Genomic DNA, 25,170 nt, shown 5'->3' with positions numbered 1-25,170 from the left:
TATGAAACCAAACCTCAGAAACCCTATCATTTGCAAGTAAATTCTTCTGTGTGCCTCTCTGATAGGGACTCTTAGGAAAACCTGACACACCTATGATTCCACGTTGCCCGAGGCTGAGGATTGTGAGTTCAAGGCCAGCCTGTTTTAAAAAAGCAAGACCCTATCTCAACCAAAATAAAAACATGATCACAAAAGCCTCCTCTAGCAAGATAACTAATAATTCTCCAATGTCGTTTAGCTTTCAGCCTATGTTTGCATTTCTTAATCTGTTCACAAATGTCTTTTTTTTTTTTTTTAAGCAGCCTGATTGGGGACCCCAAGGTTGCTCAGTGGGTAAAGCACTGTAGCCAAGTATGATGACCTGAGTTTGATCCCTGGAAGCCATGCGGTAGAAGTAGAGGAAGAGGAAGAGGACAACTGGTAGGTTGTCCTCTCACTACTTTGGAATCAATGGCGTGCCATGGTGATCACATGTGCGCTCTGGTGGGGTACTCAGATCCACCTATTGGAGGGTTGGGGAGGGATACATAAATGCAGTAAGAGTTTCTTTGTATCAAATCTCAAATAAAGCTCAACAACTGCATTTTGCTAACTTGTATCTCAAGTCTCTTTATAACAGCTCTCTCTCTGCCCCTTTTTGTCTGGTGTCATTTAAAAGTTTTATGTAAATTAAGGAAAAAAAAAATGAGAGCCGGGCGTGGTGGCACACGCCTTTAATCCCAGCACTCGGGAGGCAGAGGCAGGCGGATTTCTGAGTTCGAGGCCAGCCTGGTCTACAAAGTGAGTTCCAGGACAGCCAGGGCTACATACTGAGACCCTGTCTCCAAACAAACAAAACAAAAACAAAAAGAAAGAAAGAAAAAAATGAGCCAGGGATGCTATTTAACTGACTGGGCACTTAACTGTCTTAGCCTAAACCTCGTGTTTGGCTTTTACTTTTGAATGAAGAGTGTTTAATAGTTTGCAGGAGTTCTGGTTCTGGCTGATGGCTTCCAGGTGTGTTATCCAGCATGCTCACTTGGCTCTATTATTTCTTAAGTTCTTAAATTGACTGGATTTAGTCCCCACCACCACCACCACCATCACCTAACCCCACACCATCCCACGCCCTTATCTCCACGCATTGCATCGGTTTGGGTGTTCCTTACTTTGGGGATGTTAAAAGTTGCTAGTCTGGACAGAGTTGAAAAGTCTATAGTCTTTTTTTGGTAGATAGCGACCATTTACTGCATGCTTAAGGAGTCCCGGGCATTTTGTTCTGATTTGTCACCCTGTCGCTCACTCTACAAACTGTATTCAGCTTTGCAGGACCTGACCGGCAATTTTCTGGCTGGAAGCCAGTACACAGTTTCTCAAGCCTGCACTGAATGTGCTGTTTGAAGAATGGGTTAATGACCCCGGTGCATTTTTTTTTTCCTTTTTCTTCTTGTAGGCTTATTGAATAATTACTTCAAATAGCGGAAGTGCGAATACCCAAAGTTAAACATGCTACGTTTTGCTCATTGAAAAGAAAACGAAACCTCCACAATAAGCCCCCACAATAAGCCTCTGACCGGCTCATTGACACAAGACGCCTTCCTTGAGTATTTTTCCAAAACGACACCTTGCCAGGTTCGGGAGATGACAAAAGACATAAAACGCAGCAGTGGCCCGTGGTTGCCGGCCGGAAGGACTCTCGCGGCTTCCTGAGCTGATTCCCGAGAAGCTGCCACGGCGGCTGAGACTTTGGCCGCAGGGCGCGGGGCGGCGGGAGCCACAGTGGCGGCTGTGCAGCGCGCAGGTCCCGCGGTCCCCAGGCGCGCGGTTCGGTCCCCAACGAGCCGGTCCTCTATTCGAGCATCACCCACCGACTCCTGGCGGCTCCTTCCTGCCACCGCTCGGTGTAGCTGCGACTTCCTGGAGGCGCCGCCGTCCCAGGCCCGGGGAAGGGCGCAGGCGGTCCCCGGAGGATGGCCCCGGCGAACCGGCCGCCGCAGCCCTGCGTAGGTTTCCATCTTTATTTGCATTTGCTCTTCCCAGGCACCCACTGTGGAGCCTCCCGCAGCTGACGTTCCAGGACGCGGGGGGCCGGCTTTGGAGGGCTCTAGGTTTCCCGTATGATCGACACCGGGGCTCCCTGCCCAGCGCTGGGGCTGCAGCTCCAGCCGGGGTCCTTCATGGCCGCGATCGAGGTCCCAGGGCGGGTGACGGGACCCTGGGGCTCTCCAAGTCTTTGCTTCCACGGCTTTGCGCCCTGCACAGCGCAGGAATAAAATAAGGTGAAAGAGTGGGTTCTGCGGCCCTGCCGCATGCACACTTCAAGGTCAACTGCCGTTTCTTTTTAAGTGTTCAGAACTTCTTGGCTCTTGTATCCCAGCAAGTTAAATCTCTGAATAAATAGCTTTCTGGAAACATTCATCGAGAGAGGTGGAGGGCTAACCCAGTTAGTTCTCAAATTAGAAAAAAAAGCATTTAGATTATTTAATATACAAATTTTCACGTGTAGATAGCGATTGATGAGATGGTGTTAATAATATATTTAAAATTATAAACAAACAGAAGAGGCGCATTTAAATATTAATTTTTATGCTGTTTTGGAGGAGGGTTTACATATTTGATGATAGCTTTGACATTAAGAATCAGTCTGCGAAGAAAAATATTTTGCTTTCAGTTATAGATTGTGGCAATTCATATGTGTTGGGTAATGTAGAACAGTGTGCTCTGTATTTTTCCTATAAGCATATTCTATATAATTCAAAGGACGTGTGGCGGTTGTTTTTGTCAACTTGGCACAAACCTAGATATATTTGGGAGGGTGGAATTCAACAGATAAAGTGCGCCACTCCCTCATCCCAGTCAGATGGGTTTCTAGGCGAGTCTGTTGGGGGTGTTTTTCTTGATTAACGATTGATGAGGGAGAACCCTGCCCATTGAAGCACTCCTGAGCAGGCGTGTATATAAAAGCTAAGTGAGCAAGCCAGGAGGAAAAAGTCAGTAGTGTTCTCCCATGGTCTCAGCTTCAGTTCCTGTCTCCAGGCTACCAGTGGACTGTAACCTGAGATGTGTGAGCCAAAGGAGGCCTTTCCTCCCAAGTTACTTAATGGCTATGGTGGTCATCTAAAAACTGAACCAAGATGACTTGATTGTGATGTGAGAAACCAAAAGTTTTCTCCACTGAGCCACATTCCCGGCCCTAGAAAGAGTAGGTCTTGGACAACATAATGCCAGTCATTAAAAAAAAAAATCATCTTTCTTCTCACTTGGTCGGGTTACTTGTTAATAGTTCACTAATTAAAATTTATTTTAGCATCAAAACACATTTTCTGCTTTATTTCAGATAACTGTGGTCTGATTTTGGAATGCAGATACCAACCTGGAGTCTGGGCACCCAACTCAGCCTAGGAGTAGCATTCTTTAAAAGGTGAGGTGGCTTGTTGACTCTCTGGGCAAGCAGGGCTCACAAAGGCATTCTGTCTGTCTGTCTGTCTGTCTCTGTCTCTTTCTGCCCCTCGCTTTCCCTTCCCTTCTCTTCTCCTCCCCTTCCCCTGTTTGCAGGGTCTGTTATAGTGTTTGCCTAGCATTTGAGATCCTGAATTTCATCTACACACAGACTCAGACACACACACACACACACACACACACACACACACACACACACACACCCCTATTAAAAATCAAACCCTTGGACCTTTTTAGTTAGAATTATGACTTCCCACATGCTTGGTTCAATGGAGTGGATGGGTGAACCAAGAAATGACTTCAGTTTTCTGCTTGTTTCTTTCAGAAAACTTTTCCCAAAGAGGCTCAAGAGATGGTTGTTATTACTTCCTAAGGGTGGATGAGCCTGGCTTTTCCTCTGTTGAGCTACATACTGGATGAAAAATTGTTCTGTGTACCTACTTAACAGTCTCTAAGCCTTTTTGTCAAAGTCAAACTGGAGTAACTTCTGTTTTTCTACTTGTTGCTATGACTGTAGTTTTGTTTTGTAAGTTCTCGGTGTCAGGTAATTTTGCAAGGTGGGGAGGGAAGATATATATTCTACACACACACACACACACACACACACACACACACACACACACACACACGAGTTAGGATTGAGTCTCTACTTGATGCATATATTAGGCACTCATCCTACCACTACACAAACCCAAAGGCCTTCCCAAATTTTATTTTGAACCAGCGTTTGACCAAGTCGTTCAGGCTGACCTAGAATGTGTGCTTGCCCCAGCTTCCTGTATTGCTAGGATTGTGATCACTTCCTTTCTCAGCTCTTGAACTATTTAAAAAGGCATGGTGGCCTTGGGTGATGCTATTTCTAGGGAGAGAACGAAGTCCTCCCCCTTTCCATTATCTCTACATGACTGGGAAGCAGAGACATCTTTTGCCTGTAATACTGTAGACAGCACTGAAACAGGAGTTCAAGAAGTCCGAGTGTAGGGAGAAAAAGGATGTAGTGTCTGAAGTCATCCAAGTGTATGTTTGTCCCTCTGTATCCCCAGCTAGCTTTACTACATAGTCTGGGCAGGTCTTGGAGCAATCCTCTGTCTCAACCTCCAAAGTGCTAGAATTGCAGTCACCAGCCCTAGGAGAAACCCCTGTCCCCTGCCCCTGAACGACCCCCCCCCCCAAAGTGGTCATAATATATTGGAGATGATTTACATGGTCCTAAGGTTTTCCTCATGGGAATATGGAGCAGCAGTGGCATGCTAGGGGGCAATCTGCTCCCTTTACATCTTCTATCTCCCTCTGTCCCTCTTCCTTTCTCTCTTTCTTTCTTTCTTTCTTTCTTTCTTTCTTTCTTTCTTTCTTTCTTTCTTTCTTTCTTTCCTTCCTTCCTTCCTTCCTTCCTTCCTTCCTTCTTTCTTTCTTTCTTTCTTTCTTTCTTTCTTTCTTTCTTTCTTTTTCGAGACAGGGTTTCTCTGTATAGCTCTGGCTGTCCTGGAACTCACTTTGTAGACCAGGCTGGCCTCGAACTCAGAAATCTGCCTGCCTCTGCCTCCCAAGTGCTGGGATTAAAGGCGTGCGCCACCATGCCTGGCTCCCTCTTTCTTTCCTTATCTCTAACCCTCCTCTCATCAGATGGGTGCCAGTCTGATGTTTTTTTTTCCTCTGTGGAAAGAAGGTAGACATTTGAAGGCAGGGATAGAGCTTTCTCCTTTGCTGTGCTGTGTATTCATCTGCATTGAGGGCTTACAGGTTAGGTCCTGCTGCAGAGTGGGTGGGGCCTGCTGAGTGTGTTCACTGGATAGGTTGAGCTGTGAGGGCGCCTTTGCCCTGAGTTCGGTGCAGGAAAGCTGGAGGCCTGTACCTTTTGTGCCTGTCCTACACTGACACCTGCTCCCCAGCCTTCCTTGCTCTTACCCATAGGTCCTTAGTCACAACTGCTCAAACAGGGTTCTCCGGTGAGAGGAAGTGGGCGTAATGGAGTAATTATCGAGTTGCCATTTAGGAATTTCATCATCTGGGGAAACATGAAAGATTTCTGAGGAGTGTCAGCCAGGTGAGAATCCATTGCAAGGCCACACAGGTGGTGTTACCTCAGTGTTCTTGGTCTTCAGTGTGACAGGCCAGAGGGATGGCGACAGGAATGGCAACAGACAGAGCCTGATGCTCTCTCATTGTTGTCATCCACTCAGCAGTAGCAATACAGGGAGGAGGTAGGTGGAGGATTGTTGCAGATCCTGTTCCCTAGGCTAGCCCTGGTTTACGTTGTTAACTGAAGTTCCCCGAGGGGGCGGGGAGCCATCCCTACATTAAACATTCTGTGATTAACAATTGTGGATAGTTGGAGTATTACAGATCTGGAACCATATTATCTAAGTCCCTTAAATAGACATGTGCTTAACTCTGTGTTTGACCTAACATCCTTTGACTCTTACTTAGTTAAGTCCCTTCAGAGATTCAACATGGTGACTGAGTGAGAATGGTCCCCAGCGGTTCATATACTTGAATGCTCGGCCCCCAGCTAGTGGGACTGTTTGGGAAAGGTTAGGACAGGTGGCCTTGTTAGAGTAGATGGGCAAAAGCCCAGGGCAGGCCCAGTCTCTGCCTGCTGCCTGCCAATCAGAATGTAAAGTTCCCAGCTACTGCTCCAGTGCCATGCCTGTCAATTTCCTGCCTTGATGATCATGGGCTAACCCTCTAATACTGGGGGTTGGACAGATGGCTCAGTGGTTAAGAGCACTGACTGCTCTTCCAGAGGTCCTGAGTTCAATTCCTAGCAGCCACACGGTGGCTCACGACAATCTGTAATGGAATCTAATGTCTGAAGACAGCTATAGTGTACTCACATACATAAAATAAATAAATCTTTAAAGAAAAACCCTCTAATACTGTAAGCAAGCTCCGATTAAATGCTTTCTTTTATAAGAGTTGCCTTGGTCATGGTGCCTCTGTCAATAGAACAATCTGTCAATAGAACACTCAGATGTGTGTAAGAATAGAAGAATGGAAGAATACTGGCTCCCAGTAATGCCATAGCTAAGAATGGCACCAGGTAACATCTGAGCCGGACAGTAGGGGCTTCCTAGCTTTTCAGTTGCCTACTTACTTGAGGCTCCCACCAACATATTTTAAAAGTGTCTTTGTTCTGTTTCTATAAAACCCTTTGTGAAACCATCACCACATTGGAATGTGATATTTGGAGTTGCTGGGCTGTGATCAGACATATTTGGCTTTAGAATAAGCTGTCTCTTACTCCTCTCAATGTGAGAGCTGTGTTGCTGTTTTTCCTCATCCACGTCATGGCCTCGTCCCTGTGATTATTCATGCTGTTGTTCCACACTTAAAGAGTTAAGAGAGAGAGAGTCTATGGTGCGTCTGGTCTCTTGGCACCTGTAGTTTGGTCTTAGAGAAATTGAGTTGAGCAGGATTATCAGTAAACAAGGTAAAGGAACAGGCGGCCATGGTGAGCTGCCACCTGGTGATAATGATGCTGTAGGGTTTCTGAGAAAGGTTCCAGGAGGAGAAGTTGCTTCCACATTGCAGGCAAGGCTAGCCTTAGGTAACAACGCACTTGATACATAACATGCTTGCTATAACCTCTTTAATTTAAGTACTTAATATAAATGGTATTCAAATGAAGGCAGAGGAATGAGGGATGGGGTGTGGCTCTGTGGTTGGGTGCATGATGAATGGAGCAGGTGAGGTTGTGAGTTCAATTCCCACTACAAAAACCCAAACAAACCTTGGTTAGTAAGGGAGTCCCCAGGGCAACCAATTAAATCTTCTCTTCTCATTGGTTTTTTTTTTTTTTTTTTGGAACAGCTACAAAGTAAGAATTCCAGGTGGTAAGAATTCCAGGTGGTCACCGGCCTATCTGAGTAGCTGCAGAAGCTTTTAGTTTCCGTTTTCCAAGGCATCTTCAATTCTGAGGTGGTTTGTTAACTTTGCTTTCTTTTTTTCTTTCCTTTTTGTTTTTTAGACAGGTTTTCACTGTGTAGTCCTGGCTGGCCTGGAACATACTATGTTGATCAAATTGGCCTCAAACTCAACAGTGATCCACCTGATTCTGCCTTATGAATGCTGGGGTTAAAGATGTATACTACTATACCTGGCCTCTACTTTTCTATGGATAAGTTTTTAAGTCTTTCATATCTATATTATAGCTCAGTGCAGAATGCCACTGTGAAATGAGCCAGACACTTGAAAAAAATTTTTTTTTAATTTATTTATTATATGTAAGTGTACTGTAGCTGTCTTCAGCCACTCCAGAAGAGTGCATCAGATTTTGTTTTTTTGTTTTATTTTTTGTTTGTTTGCTTTTTTTTTTTTTTTTTTTTTGAGAAAGGGTTTCTCTGTATAGCCCTGGCTGTCCTGGAACTCACTTTGTAGACCAGGTTGGCCTCGAACTCAGAAATCTGCCTGCCTCTGCCTCCTGAGTGCTGGGATTAAAGGCATGTGCCACCACTGCCTGGCAGATCTTGTTAAGGATGTGTTGTAGCTTGTCAAAAGACCCTCACTCACACAAGACCACAGAGACTGTCATCGTTACAAAATACATGAGGATTTTACTTATCCAACATGTTGGGGAATCCCCTCTCAGCACGCAGGCTAGAGGAGAGACCCAGAACAAAGAAAGAACACACACACTTTTTATAACTTTGTAAGGGCCGGATATAAGCACCAGGGTAGTGTGACTTTTTTTTTTTTTTCGAGACAAGGTTTCTCTGAGTAGCCCTGGCTGTCCTGGAATTCACTCTGTAGACCAGGCTGACCTCGAACTCAGAAATTCGCCTGCTTCTGCCTCCCAAGTGCTGGGATTAAAGGTGTGCGCCACCACGCCCGGCTAGTTTGGCTTATTTTAATTGGTGTAGTCAATAACCTTTTTAGACATTGGTTGGTTTGTAGAGAATGACTCTCATTTTGTCTGTCCTTGAGGTTTTTAGTGTGAGGTGGGGCATTGTTAATCTTGTTTTGGAAGTTTAGTAATTTTGACCGTTAAAACTATGTTTCTATATTTGTTTAGTCAGCCAGCTTTTTATCTGACTCTGTACTTGGCCTGCTAGTACAGTTTGGAAAGTCCTTTTGAAGGGGGAAGGTGCTGGGTAGTCTTGAATTTATTTTGGATATTACAGATGGTTGTGAGCCACCGTGTGGTTGCTGGGATTTGAACTCAGGACCTTCGGAAGAACAGTCCCTTAACCGAGAGTCAGTGCTCTTAACCTCTGAGCCATCTCTCCAGGCCCCCATTTTTATTTCATTTTATTTTTTTAAAGATAGGGTTTTCTGTGTAGCCTTGGCTGTCCTGGAATTCACTCTGTACATCAGGTTGGTTTTGAACTCACATAGGCTTACCTGCCTCTGCCTCCCGAGTGCTGGGATTATGGCTTGAGCCACCACCACTGGCTGGCTGAGCCAGACACTTTTTCTTTTCTTAAAGATTTATTTATTTATTCCATGTATGTGAGTACACTGTCACTGTCTTCAGACACACCAGAAGAGGGCATCAGATCTCATTATGGATGGTTGTGAGCCACCATGTGGTTGCTGGGATTTGAACTCAGGACCTCTGGAAGAGCAGGTGGTGCTCTTAACTGCTGAGCCATCTCTCCAGCCCTGAGCTAGACACTTTTATTTCTGTGTTTTGGGTGTGAATAGTCCCGAAGCCTGGAGTCTGCAGATAATTGTCAACCCTCTAGCAATGAGTGCGTTCCTAACTCCGTGTTTATGGACAAATGCGGTTCCTGGATTCCTGTCTAAAAGCCAACTGTGTAGATGTGGCTTTCTTTTCTCTCTTGGCTCATTTGGGATCTCTGGTCATTGCCATGGCCTCTGGTCCTGTCATGGCTTCTCTGATGTCCAGGGTCTCTGTGGCCTCTTGGTCACCCCCTTCTCATACTCCCACCTTGAGCGCATGCTGGGAAATTCTGCAGCAGCTAGAACAAAGCTCATAACACATCTCGGGATGTTTTTCATCAACTGTGCTACTGGGATGTCTTAAAACACCGCTTCCTTTCACAGGGTACGACGTTAGCCAAGACTCAGGATGAACACGGAAACATTCTAAGCATCCTTTGCAAAGCTCTGGCACATCAGATCATAGGAAAGAAGGCCATTTGGACTTTCAACACTAATTTTCAGGGCAAACCCATCTTGGTGGAAACACGCACAATCAATTCAGAAGTTTTTCTTTCCTGTTTCCCTGTAGGTACAGCTCGGGACTGGGCCCCGTCTCCACTCCTACCTTCCTCAGGCTTCCATGGTGGGTTCTTGATGGACTTGGTTCTCTTCTGCTGGCAACTCCTGGGCAGGAGACATGGCTCTGGTCAGATGGGGGCTGAAAAGACAGAACTTCCATCCGTTGAGGAGGAGGAGGAGAGCGTTGCTGTTGAAACTCACAGTTGTCATTATCTCTGTGCTTCTGTTTTGTGAATATTTCATCTATTACCTGGTCCTCTTTCGGTGCCATTGGCCTGAGGTGAAGACTTTAGCCCATGGAGGCAGGCAGGAGCCTGTACTGAAAGCCATGTTTCTGGCTGACACTCACTTACTTGGGGAGATAAGAGGCCATTGGCTGGACAAATTACGAAGGTAAGGAGTCCTTCTGGAATTCGGTAGGCAGAAAGGCATGGCCCTCTCTCCACAGGTCAGCTCAGAAGCTGCCGGTTACAGACCTATTTCCTTCTAAAGTCGTGTGCGAGTTTGACTTTTTCTCCTACTAATATTTAAGTACCTATTATATGCAGAGCCCTGTAATTAGAGTGTAGTCTGGGCTGTTGACTAGTTCTGGGAGTTTGGTGAGTCTATAAGTCCTGCCTCTTTGTCAACTACTGGGTTAGTACAGGCAACCAAAGCTGTGTGAGGAAGGTACCCACACATCCTCTGGGATGAGGGCGTGGTCCCTGGGCTGGAGTGTATAGATTTGCATTGGTGGATCTTTTTCATCTTGGTGGTATGTGAGTTTGAGCACATTGGGTTTTTTTTTTTTTTGGCCTCCTCTGCACAGCCAGAGGCATGAGGCAGGTGTGTGCCTGTCTCCCCGAGGATGGGTGAGGTCCTGCCTCTTCAACACTGACCTGCTGCTGCTTAATCTGTTTTTGCATTAGCAAGCTTTTCTTGTTATCTATTTTGAATCGATGTAAAATGCACAACACATGCTATCACTATCTGGTTTTGCACACGTGCAGTGGCATTTGCATATTTAAATTCCTGCGCAGTTGTTGCCACTACCCACCCCCAGATGTTTTCCTTTTGAACGGCAACTGTACCCATGAAGCACTAAGTTTCTCACTTTCCTCGCTTCTCTTGTCCCTGGAAGCCACCACCGTGCTTCCTGCCTCTGTGAACCTGGCTACTGCAGCCATCACATATAAGAGAAACCACACAGCATTTCTTTCTGAGACTGGCTATATCAAGTCACTTAGCACAAAGTCCCTCCGGGTTCACCCATGTTGTAGACATGCTGGGATTTCATTATTTTGAAGAACGGAACTATATTCTCTTGTCTGGACCTCACATTTTGTTTACTTTTTGAGACAGAGATTTACTGTGTATCCTAGGATGGCTTTAAACTCACTGTGTAGCCCAGGTTGGCTTTAAATTTTGGCAATCCTAGCAACCTTTCCATGGCTGGGATTACAGGTCTAATGTGGACCACATTTTGAAAATTCTTTCATCTGGGTAAACACTGGAGTTGGCTCCCATGACCAAGGCATTGACAGGGCTCTTGCCAGTAGCTGCTTTTATCCTACAGCTGTTCCTTGTCTAAGCTTTTCATGCCCGAGACAAAATACCCAACATACGTGAAAAGGAGAAATGTTTATTTTGGTTAACAGTTGCAGCGGCTCAGATCATCAATGCCCACTTTCTTGTTCCTGGCCTTGAAGTGAGGGAGAGTGTCATGGTGGAGGAGTTAGAAGAGCAGAGCTGCTCAGTTCACTGTGGACAGGAAGCAGGAAGAGGGACAGAAGGGGCTAAGAGCAAGGTCCCTATTGGTCTGTTCCTTCCTGCTAGGTCACACTTCCCAGTAATTCTGTCCTACTATCAATCCTCTCTGGACTTGCTATAGTGGTGATATTCAAACCCTTAGGATCCAGCCATTTTCAAAGTCCATCACATGGGCAACCAAACCTGTCACATATGAGCTCTCAGGGGAGCTTTGCAGATCCAACTGTAACCCTCCTCACCAGAGCTCAGCTGTTTTCTAAAACGTGAGCATTCCTTCAAGAGGCAGTATCCTGTGAATGCTGCAGGTGTGGGTGACCCGAGCTTAGCAGAGTGCACAGGATAGAGTTGTTCCCAGTGTGGGGAGAAAGAGGCAAGAGGAAAGAAGGAGGGAGAAGGGCTGCCAGGTTCATCTAAGAAGAGTTCTGGATGGCCTAGTCGGCCATCACTGGAAAGAGAGGCCCATTGGACACGCAAACTTTGTATGCCCCAGTACAGGGGAACGCCAGGGCCAAAAAGGGGGGAGTGGGTGGGTAGGGGAGTGGGGGTGGGTGGGTATGGGGGACTTTTGGTATAGCATTGGAAATGTAAATGAGCTAAATACCTAATAAAAGGAAAAAAAAAAAAGAGTTCTGGCCAATGGGTGCATGAGTTAGAGAAGGCCAGAGAGAGTCTGCACTTTCTGAGCTTTGACTGGGACTTGTGAGTTCCACCCCTCTGGGTAGTTTTTCCCTCTCATCTGCAGTGCTATTGCACTGATGTTTTGTTTTGCCACAGAGTCACCTCTGGCTCTGGAAGGACAAACCTTTAAGTAGTAATGTATACCAAATACTTGGGGTCTAAAAATTACTCTGATTAAAAACAAAAACACCTTTCTTTTATTTCTGTATGGTAGGGCATAACATTCTTTTGTAGAGGAGCCACATCCTGGAACAAAGCCTGTAACGATGAGGGAGGGCATCCATAGGACAGTGGCTTTAGCTGGAGTTGATGAGGAGAAAGGTGGGGCAGACTGAGGAGCACGGCACTTTTCATGTGCCTGTGCGCTGTGCATTCTTCTAGCACCGACTAATCCTCGAAAGTGGGTGCTTTCCATTTTTATTTTTAGTAAAGAAATTACTTTCTTTTGAAAACAGTCTTTCTATGTAGTTCATGTTAGCCTTGAACTCATGGTCTTCTTGCCAATGACAGGAGCGCACCCCCATGCTGACAACAGTGGCTGGCAACAGTAGTTTGTTTCTTCTTCTTCTTCTTCTTCTTCTTCTTCTTCTTCTTCTTCTTCTTCTTCTTCTTCTTCTTCTTCTTCTTCTTCTTCTTCTTCTTCTTCTTCTTCTTCTTCCTCTTCTTCTTCTTCTTCTTCTTCCCTCCTTCCCTCCTACCTTCCCTCCCTCTCTTTCTTCTTCCCTCCCTCTCTTCCTCTTTTCTCCCTTTCCTCCCCCCCCCCTTTTTGAGACAAGCTCTCTCTATAGCTCTTTAGCCCTGGCTGCCCTGCAACTTCCTCCTCCTCCTCCTCCTCCTCCTCTCCCTCCTCCTCCACCGGTGATCACACATATCTGAAAATGACTGGATTTATTGTTGCAATTTCTTTCTTTGTTTCCCTAAGAAGGGAAGCTTGAGCTGTGTTTGTAGGTCCAGAGCCTTCATGCCTAAATAAAGAAACAAAACCTGCATGCCCAACATCACACACACACACACACACACACACACACACACACACACACATAGATATACACACACACACACACATACACAGACACACACACAGACACACACATAGATACACACACAGACACACGCACAGGAAAAAAGAATCGGAGACTAGAAACCATCTTCTCGGTGTGGTGTAAGCCTACTAGGCCTCTGGAAGCTGTTAAGTCCTCTATGTTCTCTTGTTGGACTGATGGCTTCAGAGCAGTTGAGGGTGGGGGAAGGCAGCCTAAAATTCCCTAGACTTGATCAGATGCAAATCTATTGGTTGCTTCAAAGTTTAGGGTTGGAAATCAAGATTAGAGCCATGGAAGACAGAGAAAGGGACCCTTTAATTACTTTTTATTTGGCTTTGCTAATTAGTCAATTAACTCATTCACTATGTAGCCATTGCTACCCTAGAAGTTACTATGTAGACTAGGCTGGCCCTAAATTCAATAGAGATCTGCTTGCCTCTGGAGTGCTGGGATTAGAGAACTGCACCACCACACCCGGGCTAATTCACCTTCTAAATGGCTGAGCAGGACCAAGTAGTTTCCTTCACCCAAGAAACAGACTGACTTTTTTTTTTCCCCTCAAGGGAGTGGCAAATGGAGAGAGCTTTTCAGACAGCTCTGTGGTTGCTGCAACCGGAAGTCGTCTTCATTTTGGGAGACATCTTTGATGAAGGGAAGTGGAGCTCCGATCAGGTAGGACCTGGGTTTGAATTCTGCCTCAAGGATTTCACGTTGGCAGCCCAGATGGTCCCAGCTTGAGCTGGGAGTTTTTCTTAGTTCTGATGACGGGAATGAAGAGTGCCCTGGTCAGGGATGTCTCTCCCTGGTGGGATGGGCATTTAACATGTTTGAGGCCCGTTGTTTGTTCCCTAGGCCCCAAATACAGTCTATGGTGGAGATCCTTAGAGTTCCTGCCCAATGCTAGTCCTGTGTTAGGCCAGGTAATCTTTTATTTATCTATGATGGAAATATGTGGTTAGGCTGAAATTATTTGTATAATTGGAATATATTCCTTTAACCTCCTGGGGAAAAGTAGAAATAGGCAAGACAGTGTTATTTCACCTGTAACCAGAATGACAGGATAGATGTTGAGATGGGCAGTTAACGTCATACACTTCCTCTCTTCCTCAGGTGACACGGGAGATTGAACCTTGAGTGTGCTAGGCATGTGCTCTACATTAAGCTAGGGTTTCTCTGTATAGCCCTGGCTGTCCTGGTACTCACTCTGTAGACCATGCTGGCTTCGAACTCAGAAATCCACCTGCTTTTGTCTCCCAAGCACTGGGATTAAAGGTGTATACCATCACTGCCCAGCCCAGCCCCTAGCTTTATTCCCTGTTTAGCTGTACATTGTGGGAATTAGTTACTTGCCACTGTTCTGTACTCCTTTCTTATGAGTGAGAGATGCAGAAGGAGCCACAGGGACACGTGTGAGGTTCCTTTGCATCTGGGGACTGAGATGGCTGGGTGCTAGGTGTTGGGGTGATGCACAGCTTTGCACAAACGAAAAGGACTATTCCTGCTGTTGATTTAAAAATGTTCCACCACTAATTTTTTTTTTTAGGAAGTGGTTTTGAATTGGGAAATATTCATGAATCCATTGACATTTGCCAGAACAGTCTAAAAGCTTTTTAAAACAAAATCTTTGGGAAGAGAGTTCCTCGGGGAGAGGTGCTCTACTGCTTAGCCTGCTGCCTACAGGATGGAAAGAAAGATGTAAAATAATGTTTAAGAGGGCCTGGACTAGCTTTGGACCTGTTGTCTAAACCATTGTAATGTTTCTTATAATTAAACATGTGGGGATAGAAAAGCCAGTGGTTTGCTTCTTACCAAATGCTGTGACCCATTAATACAATTCCTCATGTTGTGGTGGCCCCCAACCATAAAATCCTCCTCCTCCTTCCTTTTAAAGATTTTATGCTTATGAGTCTTTGCCTGTACCATGTGTATGTCGTGCCCTGGGAGGCCAGGAGAGGGTGTTAGATCCTCTGGAACTGTAGCTACAGATGGTTGTAAGATGCTGTGGGGATTCTGGGAATCAAATCCAGGTCCTCTGCAAGGGTAACAGAGCTATCTCCCCAGTAACCTTTTATGGACTGAGAGTCAAAAACTTAAAACTGACAGAATCAGGGAGGATTGTCAAAGAGATAAGACTTCTGTTTTAGTTAGGGTTTTACTGCTGTGAACAGACACCACAACCAAGGCAACTCTTATAAGGACGTATAATGGGACTGCCTTATAGGTCCAGAGTTCAGTCCAGTATCATCAAGGCCAGGAACATGGCAGCATCCAGGCAGGCATGATGCAGGAGGAGCTGAGAGTTCTACATCTTCATCTGAAGGCTGCTAGCAGAATACTGGCTTCCAGGCAGCTAGGATGAAGGTTTTAAAGCCCACTCCGACAGTGACACACCTATTCCAATAAGGCCACACCTTCTAATAGTGCCACTCCCTGGGCCAAGCATATATAAGCCATCACAACTTGTTTTCCTTGGAGCTCTCAAATGAGAGTGTTAGACCAGTAAATGGGCCATCCTTGCTTAGGCACAGAATGTACTTGATCTTTGCAATTAACCCTATTGTGCTGGCTAGGTTTTGGAACTTTGACACAAACTTTGGGAGAGGGAACCTCACTTAAGAAATTATCTCCATCAGATTGGCCCTTGGAACATTTTTCTTCATTGCTAATTGACGGAGAACACGTGGCAGGGGAGAGGAGTTAACTGTGGGCAGAGCCACTCCTAGACAGGTGATCTTGGGTTGTATAAAAAAGGTAGCTGTGGGTGAGTGTGTTAGTCAGGGTTTGTATTCCTGCACAAACGTCATGACCAAGAAGCAAGTTGGGGAGGAAAGGGTTTATTCAGCTTACACTTTCCACATTGCTGTTCATCACCAAAGGAAGTCAGGACATGAACTCACACAGGGCAGGAACTTGGAGGCAGGAGCTGATACAGAGGCCATGGAGGGTACTGCTTATTGGCTTGCTCCTCTGGCTTGCCTTCTTTTTTATTGGTTTTTTTGTTTGTTTGTTTGTTTTTTGTTTTTCGAGACAGGGTTTCTCTGTATAGCCCTGGCAGTCCTGGAACTCACTTTGTAGACCAGGCTGGCCTCGAACTCAGAAATCCGCCTGCCTCTGCCTCCCAAGTGCTGGGATTAAAGGCGTGCGCCACCACGCCCAGCCTGGCTTGCCTTCTTATAGAACCTAGGACCACCAGCCCAGGGATGGCACCACCCACAATGGGCCCTCCCATCCTTGATCACTAATTGAGAAAATGCCTTTCAGCTGGACATCATGGAGGCATTTCCTCAAGGGAGATTCCTTGATAACTCCAGCTTGTGTCAAGCTGGCACACAAAACCAGACAGTAGAGTGAGCCTGTTCTTGGAGGCAAGCCAGCCATCATTGTTCCTAGTTGGTTGACTCTTCAGTTCCTGTCTCTGGGTTCCTGCTGCAAGTTCCTGTCTTAGCTTCCCCTGAGGACTGATTGTAACCTGTGATAAAATAAGCCCTTCCCTTCTCAAGTTGCTTTTGGTCTGTTTTCTATCACAGCAGAAACAAGCCAGGCTGCCTACCAACTCTTTTCCTCTCTTCACTGGACTTGAACAGTAGTCTTCATAATTTGCCTTATAATTTCATTTATAAAAGGGAATTTCTGTCTTGGGTTTTTTGTTTGTTTTGGTATTTTTTTTTGAGACAGTGTCTAGCTCTGGCTGCTCAAAAACTCACTGTATAGATATTTTAACTTAGCTTAATGGCTTAAAACTTCAATTGACAGGGGATATTCCCACGTTAGTCTCTGGGATATTGGAATTACAACAGGCCTATGCCTGACATTGGAAATTCTTCAGGATGAGAAATACATAAACTAGCTCGTGTTTATTTTACCTCATTTTAAAACGTAGTCTTTGAGCCTTGTTGCAAATGACATCCTTTGTACAGTGTGACTTCAAAAATAATAAAGCCATAGCTGTCAAGCCTCTTACACATCCTCTCCCCAATCTCTTAAATCTATAATGCAGACCCTTGCTAAACCTAGCGCTGGGGAGAGATGGCTCAGTGGTTAAGAGCATTGGCTGCTCTTCCAGAGGTCCTGAGTTCAATTCCCAGCAACCACATGGCAGCTCACAACCAAATATAATGAAATCTGGTACCCTCTTCTGGCCTGCAGGCACACATGTAGGTAGAACAATGTATATATAATAAATAAATCAATCTAAAAACTTAAAAAAATTAAACCTAACTCTGCCTCCTATGATTCTTCTTGACATTCTTTTCTGTGCCTTAAGTCACCATCCTGCCTTCCGTGAGTGTGGAGTCCCTAAGTGGAAAATTCTTCAGCGTGTTGTGGCAAACTCTACTGTATTTACCACAGCTGCTAATTGGATGTGTTGGAAAAAAGAATTTTGTCTTGGGAGATGGGAGCAGGTTTGCCTTCTCCAGTCAAGACAGAATTCTTTTTCTGGCAGAGGGAAGAGGGTCTGAGGTTCTCAGATGCGGCTCCTGTTCTCTCCCTCAGGCCTGGGCAGACGATGTGCAGAGATTTCAGAGGATGTTCAGACATGACAGCCATGTGCAGCTGAAGGTGGTCATTGGCAATCATGACGTTGGCTTCCACTATCAGTAAGTAGCGTGCGGAAAAAGCATGCCTCGGGTTGTATGCGCCATGAGAATTAACTTAAAATGCTTTAATTAATTAATAAATTAATTTTTTTGAAGACAGGGTCTCATTGTATATTTCAGACTGACTGCAACTCACTATGCAGACCTGGCTGACCCCAAACTCTGCCTGCCTCTGTTCCCAAGTGATGGGATTAAAAGTGTCACTACATCTGGCTATTTTGAGACTCAGTCTTAACTATATAGTTTTGACTGGCCTCAAACTTGCAACCTCCCCCCAACCCCCGTGCCCCACCTTCAACTCTGGATTAAAATGTACGTTTAGTGTCAGGCTATTTTAGAAGTCAGACAACAAGTCCACGTACCCTTTGCTAGCTCACACTGTAGTGTGCTAGCCCATGTGCCACCTTAAGTGCTCTCTCTCTGTACCTTAATTTCTCTTTTTTTCCTGTGCCGTTACTTATTGCTCCACTGGGGTCCCAGGTGTTGTGTCTGGCCAAACTACACCAGGGAGCTAAGTAATTTGCCCCCTCTCACGATAGACGGCAGACTTGACCTTTGAGCCTCAGTCGCCTGGGTCCGGTTAATAATGCCAGATTGTGGAAGTTACTTTTCGTGGTCATAGTAACTCGTCTTGACCTGAGAAACATCTCTTTTTTATAATTGGATACAGGATGAGTAAATACAGAATAAAGCGATTTGAGAAAGTGTTCGGCTCTGAAAGACTGCTCTCTCTGAAAGGAGTTAAGTGAGTATTATCTACGAATTCAGATGAGACTTTTTTTTTTTTTTTTTTTTTTGGTAGTGAGGTGCTGAGGGGTGAAGCTCAGAGCCTACGGCCCTTCCACTGAACTGTGTCCCCTGATTAAATCCACTGCCATTCAAAGGTGGTTGTCTTTCGGTCAGACCCGCGTTTTGTATTAGCTTGTACCTTGCTTGGTGATTGATGGTCACTGTGGGAACTGACCAGATGGGAACACCTATAACCACCTACAATGAACCAGTCAGCCTATGACTCCGCCCTCTCGTTGTAGGCGTGGCATGACTCCGCCCACTTGGTGTGGGCGTGGCATTCTAGCTGCACTGTCCCACATGTCATACATTCAGCAGCCCACTCTGTACAGGTGCATTTGTGGCTTGTTTTGTTTTCAGACAGGATCTTTCTATGTTGCCCTTGCAGCGGCAAACTCCTGAGTTGGGACTGTACCCACACCTGCACAGGTGACACAAGCTCACGAGCTTGCCCAAGGTTACGCTTCTAACTGGGTTGAGAGCTAGTTAGATCGCATGGCTTCTCTCCTGTAGGATTTCCTACAAGTTACAAGCTCGTCTCGTCTTTCATTCGGAGCAACAGAAACGAGCACAGCTTCATTGTATCTTGGATATAATGCTATTTTTGTTTCACCAGTGTGAACTCACAGTTTAGCTGGGGTTAAGCTGCTCTTGGGTTTGTTTCATTATGCTATGGGTGCATGATGTTTCCATGGGGACAAGGGCACACACACACACACATGTCCAGTGGCCTGACCTTCTCTGCCTGCTCTTGTCGGCCTCAGTTTTGTCATGGTCAACAGCGTTGCAATGGAAGGGGATGGTTGTATCATATGCTCTGAAGAGGAAGCTGAACTCAGAGAGATCTCTCGTAAACTGAATTGCTCCCAAGAGGTAGGAGACCTCTGCGCTCATGTCTCCCAAAGGCTCCACAGTCAGATGCCCTGGCTGTTAGTCACCCGGCTCCTCTTCCCTCTCTTAGTGGTAACCACTGGGATTGATGGGCTAACAAGGTGACTCCTGACCAGCAGGTGCCGGGATCCAGTCAGTGTGACCGTGAGCCCGAGCCGAGGCTCCCCTTGTCCGCTCCAGTGTTGCTGCAGGTGAGCTGGGGGAGGAGTCTAAGGGCCGCCACCCGCCACCAGGAGTTTCTGAGAATATCACTGATGTCAGCTTCATTTGGCCAGCACTACCCGCTCTACCGGGCCAGCGATGCTAACTGTTCAGGTGAAGATGCGGCTCCCCCAGAGGAAAGGAACGTCCCCTTTGAGGAGAAATATGATGTTCTTTCTCGGGAGGCCTCACAAAAGGTATGTGGTGATGTGACCTCATGCCAGTGTCACATGGGGACAGCGAATGGACACAGAGAACCTTTGTGGTCACCAGCTGCAGAAAGGGGGAGGCTTTGACACTATCTCAGATTTCCACTCAGTTTGTCCCCTTTCCCTTCTGTGGTAGATCCACTACTTCCTAATCTCAATGAGAATTACATTCTTGGCTAATCTTTACATTAGCAAAGTTTAAAATCAATTTAAATGCATTGAGTGCAAATGAAATCTAGAGCCTAATTTTTTGGATTTAGTTAGAAACATACTTTCTCAAACATGTATATTTAAGAAATGTATATCTAATATCTAATATTTAGATATTATACTATGGAAATACATATTAAAATATAAATATACAAATCTTAAATGTGAATGTAAATTTATATTTTAAATATGAATGTATTTGTGAAAAATAGTTATGAAGCAAATTTATAAAAAAATTATATATATATATACATATATACACAATATGTATATATATATATGATGGGAAGAGTGGGTTCTAAGGAGTAGGTTTCCCAGGAGTAGGAAATCTGAGGGAAAACAAGCCTTAAGGATTAGTGTTTGAGTGGAATGAGTGGCCCTGGCAAAGCCATGGGGGTGTCACTGCCAGTCAGAGCATTAACTGCGTACCCCGTGTCTCCTTGGCTGCCAGCTGTTGTGGTGGCTCCGGCCTCGCCTGGTTCTGAGTGGCCACACACACAGTGCCTGTGAGGTGCTCCACCCAGGAGGAGCCCCTGAGGTGAGCGTCCCATCTTTCAGTTGGAGGAACCGAAACAACCCAAGTTTCATCATGGTAACGTAAACCTTTATTATTATTATTATTTTATCTGAAAGCTTTCTTGAGTATTGAAATCAACACAGTAATCAACTACTTAATGGCTGCAATCTGTAAAAACACACAAAAGCCAGAAATAAATTGCCCTCTTTGCACTCTGGGTGGATGCACCACCTGTCTCTAGTCGTCTGTCTGGGGACAAATAGGCAGAATGTGGCTTCAGGGCTGAGACTCTGAGGAGCAGAGGTGGAGTCCAGCAAGTGCCAGTCTGTTTCGAGGGAAACAGTTGTCTACTCAATAGCAGACTTGGTCATCTCTTATTGTCTAAATGTGCCAGGCACATGGTAGTGCAGAATCTCCAAGTCTGTGAAAGGTGGTGACTCGGTGAAACACCATCTTTGTTACCATGGGTTCTGGCACCCAGTCTTAGGCTACTGTTTCATAGGCCTGGCTATAAAAAGGTGGGGACCCTTTGTGCTTTCAAGTTCAAGTAGGTGAAAACATTTGCTACCTTGGTCCCACACTGCCTACAGTGAAAAGCCTACGGAGGTGCAGAGGCACTTCTGGGCAACAGGGAGACTGCTCTGCTATCCAGTGGCAGGGAAACGCTCATTGCTCATCCTCTCATTCCTCTGATGCTTCTAGGTCTCCCTCTGGGGCTGCCCTACTGTGTGTGGAATGCATTTTAATGGAGGGGAGGGGTGTGTCAGCATACAAGTCAGCATATCTTTGGCTTCTTTCTTTTGTCAGTACCTGTGTGGTCAGTGTTGGCATGTCATGCTTGAAGCCTCTTGGTCGTGGGTAAAGAGGTCTCTTCCCTCCCAGACCCACATGAGGGAACCTAGAAGACAGCTTCTAGGTCAGACTTATGCCTGAGACTTACCCTGCAGCATAAACTTTCCGTTTCTCCCCCCAGGGCAGCCTGACATCCAGAGATTACGCTCTGTCCAAGTGCTACCTCCCGTTTGAGGACACGGTGCTGACCATGTACGGTGCAGCGGCTGGCTTCCTCATGATCCTCATCTTAGTTCACTTTGAGCATCTGCCCTCGCCTTTTCTGTGTGGCTGGAAACTGTGCAGGTTGCACATGAGGAGATGAAGAGCCGGTGACTGTTGTGTATGGTGATACGAATCAAAGCCAAAGACCTATAGGACTTCCAGCGAGGGTCCTGCAAGTCCCGGAGGAGAGCAAATGCTGGTTGTTCCTATGTACATGGTGGGGATTCTGAATCTTCAACGTGACTACGGAATAAATGGTTGACTGTACTGTTCTCATGCTATAAAAATGGAACATGTTCTCTGCAACAAATTCATCTTTTCATTTAATGAAACGTATGTATAATCAAAGGTTCCATAGGTATGGAATGTAAATGTCATGGACACTACCACTCGCATGCATGACACACAGTCCTTTCTTCCACAGGAAGGACCCAGCAGCTTTGGTGCACACTCGAGGCTATGTGTGCTCCTAAACATTGGGGCTTCTCTGTACTTCTGTGAAGTGGCTCTCAGTTTCTTGCAGATTATGAAGCTATATGCTCAAAAGTACAGATTCAATGAGTAGGACTAAAGGCTTTTGTGTTTCTGTGCTAATGCAATTGGATTTTTAGGTACGTGTAATTTTCTTTCCGGGAGACCATGTTATCGCATCTGAACTCAATGTCTGCTCATGACTAAAACTTCAACATGGATGGTTGAATTTAAGAACAAATGATGTAATAATTCTGTCAGATAAAGCATATTCTTTTTCTTACTTAAGGAGTTTGGATCTTTTCTAATGACTTAACTTTATTTATATTTCTTTTCTTTTGATTGAGCTCAGGTTTTATGCATGCTAAGCATGTGCTTTGTCAGTCCCAACAAAACTTTTCAATAGTCATTTAGTGAGCAGGGAACTGCTGGGTAGTAATGCAAACTATAGTATAAAAAAACCTCACGTGTGTGTGTGTGTGTGTGTGTGTGTGTGTGTGTGTGTGAACACAAGTTTTTCTTCTTGCTTTGCTTTAAGAGTGCAGGAGAACTGAAAGTCACTCTCATATCATGTGTTGGTACAGATGGAAGTTTGTTTGTTTGTTTTGTTTGAGACAGGGTTTCTCTGTGCAGCCCTAGTTGTCCTGGAACTCACTCTGTAGACCAGGCTGGCCTCGAACTCAGAGATCCGCCTGCCTCTGCCTCCCGAGTGCTGGGATTAAAGGCGTGTGTCCTCATTGCCTGGCTTCAGATGGAAGTTTTGTGCCATGGTAGTGAATGGCACAAGAAGACAGTGATGAGGAGTTGAAGAATGTGTTGTATCCTTTCATGGATGAGCATCTCAGCCAGGATGAGTTTTTAGAGCATTCTACAATGCCAGTTTTTAGAATAAACTTGAAGTAACGGTAAGAGATGATTGAGCAATGCAGGCTGTCACTCCCCCCTATTTGTACTGTTAAAAACTTAACTTTGGACAGCTTTACAGATAACTTAAGCCTAAGAATGACCCCCCAAAGCCTCGGAACTTAGACAGAGTGAGCTGTGTCTAGGTGTCCTACAGTAACTCGAGGTTGCATTTGCAGGTCTTACATATGTGAGGAACAGCCATTTATTTTGTCTTTATATTTAAAGGTTTTTGTGGGGGGGCTGGAGTTATGACTGGGATATGGACTGGCAGTCGAGCGCTCATCTAGCATGCTCTAGGTGCTGGGCTCATCCCTAGCAATGCAGATAGAGAGACAGATAATGAATAAGCAGCTTTGTAGTATTTCCTCTTCAGAAGACACCATCTTATTGTCCTCAGTCATATACAACATCGACACCACTGTGCGTTCCTCTGACCACTGGCTTTTTGTTTGGTGGACTGTGTGTAGAACTTAATGAAGGGATTGCTGGCCTGCTCCTGCCTACAGAACTTGAAGGGATCATCAGAAACATTTCATATGGGGGGGGGGCCCTTAGTACCCTGAAAACAGAACTGGTTGTAATTTATGCCTTGGAAGTGGGTCATTCCAGTGTTTGCAGCAGCTGAGGTTTGGGGTAGTAAAAGCAGGTAGCTGTGATAGTTTTCAGTGTTCGGATGATACCGCTGGTAAAGTGGACGATTCTAAAATCAACGAGTCTTCCCTAAGTACTAACCTGATAAAAATACCCTAAGAGGAATAGACACTATCGATTTCCCACTGTGAAGCAGCAGGCAGTGTGGACTGCAAACTGCTAGACACAGTTGGGATATGTTTCCTTACAGGTGTGGCCGCCACCAAGGCACAGAACTCTACAAGGAGGATTCTTGAGTAGCCATAGAAAAGAGTATTACATCTTGGGGTCTCTACAGTCTGGTTAAAGCAACAACAGAAAGAAGATAGGAATGACTATGCTATTGTAAAGGTGTAGAGGACCCCTTGTTTATAAACAGGACACCATTTGCAGTAGTGAATGTGGCAGGTTTTCTGCCCAAGTGTAAAAGGCTCCCAGAAGCTCTCTCCAAATGCCCAAGGCTTACAGCCATTGCAACTGTGGCTGAAAAAGTTCCTCTTATTCTGTTGCTGACTTGGATCTATTCTAAGCCTTGGGCCAATGCAGACCAGGAGGGGCAGACACCTGGTAGCCTGACGTTTTATAAAGGGAAGAATCAAGTGCATGGCACTGTCTGGACGATTTTGTGATCATGCTTGATAACTTGAAAACAATGTAACTCCCCCATTCACTAAGCTGTCTCTGATGATTCGACCCATCAACCAATCAATCAAAGCATAAATAGATTCCCACCCCGAAAAAAATCCACTGCAGTGTCACCCAAGTGAGAGTTGGTGGCTTCGCAGTGATACAAATTGGTGGTGGGGGGGCTGTTTAGTCCGGTGAAAACAAAGTCACAGAACCAAACCTTGGGGAACAGAGGTAGCCAGAGGCTTGGTGGTTACATGTAGGCATACCTAGGACAGGACAGACGGCAGCCTGATGACACTAGACACTCACTACGCCCTACCATGGCTCAGGGTGGACAGACACGCAGGCTAGGGAGATATGCTGCCTCATGGGGTGGCCAAGAGGGAGAAGAGGCAGCAGTGAGGAGGAGGAGGAGGGGTAGGTTTAGGGGGAGGAGGGGTAGGTAGCCCTCACAAGAGTTCGTACTGCTTGAGATGCATTCTCTGGATGATGTCACGGCAATCGTTGAACACTCTGCGGATGTTCTCTGTGTCCACGGCGCAGGTGAAGTGAGGGTAGCAGTAATGTTTGCCATCACCCGTGGCTGTGCTGATCCTCTGTAAGAAGAATGTTACATTTAGGATGACAGGGCCCAGTGCAATCAAATGGGGGGATAGCTTATGGGACACTTCATATAGGGACCATGGAGGAGTTAAGGCTGACCAGCTGCTGCCTTTACAAACTCTCTAGATAGCAAGCCTGTAACAGGACAGGCATGCTTGTCTTTGCCACAGGCACTGAGTCTGAGCTGAAACGCAGTGCAGGCTTTGGAGAGGGCAAGGTAAGCTAAGATTTTCAGAAGTGGCTTCTGTCTATGTTGCTCTGGTGAACAGAACTCAGCAAGTGGAAATATATTCTGCCCATTTATGGGGTTGCTACTGTGACTAGCGCCTGCCATTGGGATAGGGGAAGAAGCTGATCTCTAACTCAGT

General features: G+C 45.7%; 2 protein-coding genes across 22 annotated transcripts in view; one reads left to right on the top strand and one right to left on the bottom strand.

Moving 5' to 3' along the window:
- Window positions 1-1,533: 1,533 nt before the first annotated feature.
- On the top strand, window positions 1,534-22,321 carry Mppe1 (metallophosphoesterase 1). Of its 19 annotated transcripts, none has more exons than XM_011246910.3 (12): window positions 1,895-1,982; window positions 3,317-3,400; window positions 9,632-10,014; window positions 13,655-13,763; window positions 17,586-17,689; window positions 18,360-18,434; window positions 18,839-18,907; window positions 19,243-19,351; window positions 19,489-19,560; window positions 19,645-19,767; window positions 20,441-20,581; window positions 21,480-22,321. In XM_011246910.3, exons 3-12 carry the CDS (start codon window positions 9,740-9,742, stop codon window positions 21,660-21,662), a joined length of 1,260 nt encoding a protein of 419 aa, XP_011245212.1. In that variant the 5' UTR covers window positions 1,895-1,982; window positions 3,317-3,400; window positions 9,632-9,739; the 3' UTR covers window positions 21,663-22,321. The 19 variants fall into 19 exon arrangements, 14 of the variants coding, with proteins under 14 accessions (NP_001344447.1, NP_766218.1, XP_030106305.1 ...); XM_011246907.3 differs by having other exon boundaries at window positions 19,486-19,560; XM_011246909.3 differs by lacking the exon at window positions 1,895-1,982 and adding an exon at window positions 2,170-2,258 and having other exon boundaries at window positions 19,486-19,560.
- Gnal (guanine nucleotide binding protein, alpha stimulating, olfactory type) overlaps window positions 20,572-25,170 on the bottom strand; it is a 138,495-nt gene continuing 133,896 nt past the window's right edge. For all 3 annotated transcript variants that reach the window (NM_177137.5, XM_030250337.1, NM_010307.3), the window contains one exon: window positions 20,572-24,795. In NM_177137.5, coding sequence (NP_796111.2) covers window positions 24,649-24,795 — 147 coding nt within the window. In that variant the 3' untranslated portion in view covers window positions 20,572-24,648. The remainder of the gene's footprint in view (window positions 24,796-25,170) is intronic.

Source organism: Mus musculus, chromosome 18 (genome assembly GCF_000001635.26).
Source record: "Mus musculus strain C57BL/6J chromosome 18, GRCm38.p6 C57BL/6J".
Classification (NCBI taxonomy): Eukaryota; Metazoa; Chordata; class Mammalia; order Rodentia; family Muridae; genus Mus; species Mus musculus.
This window is presented reverse-complemented; position numbering and strand designations above follow the sequence as displayed.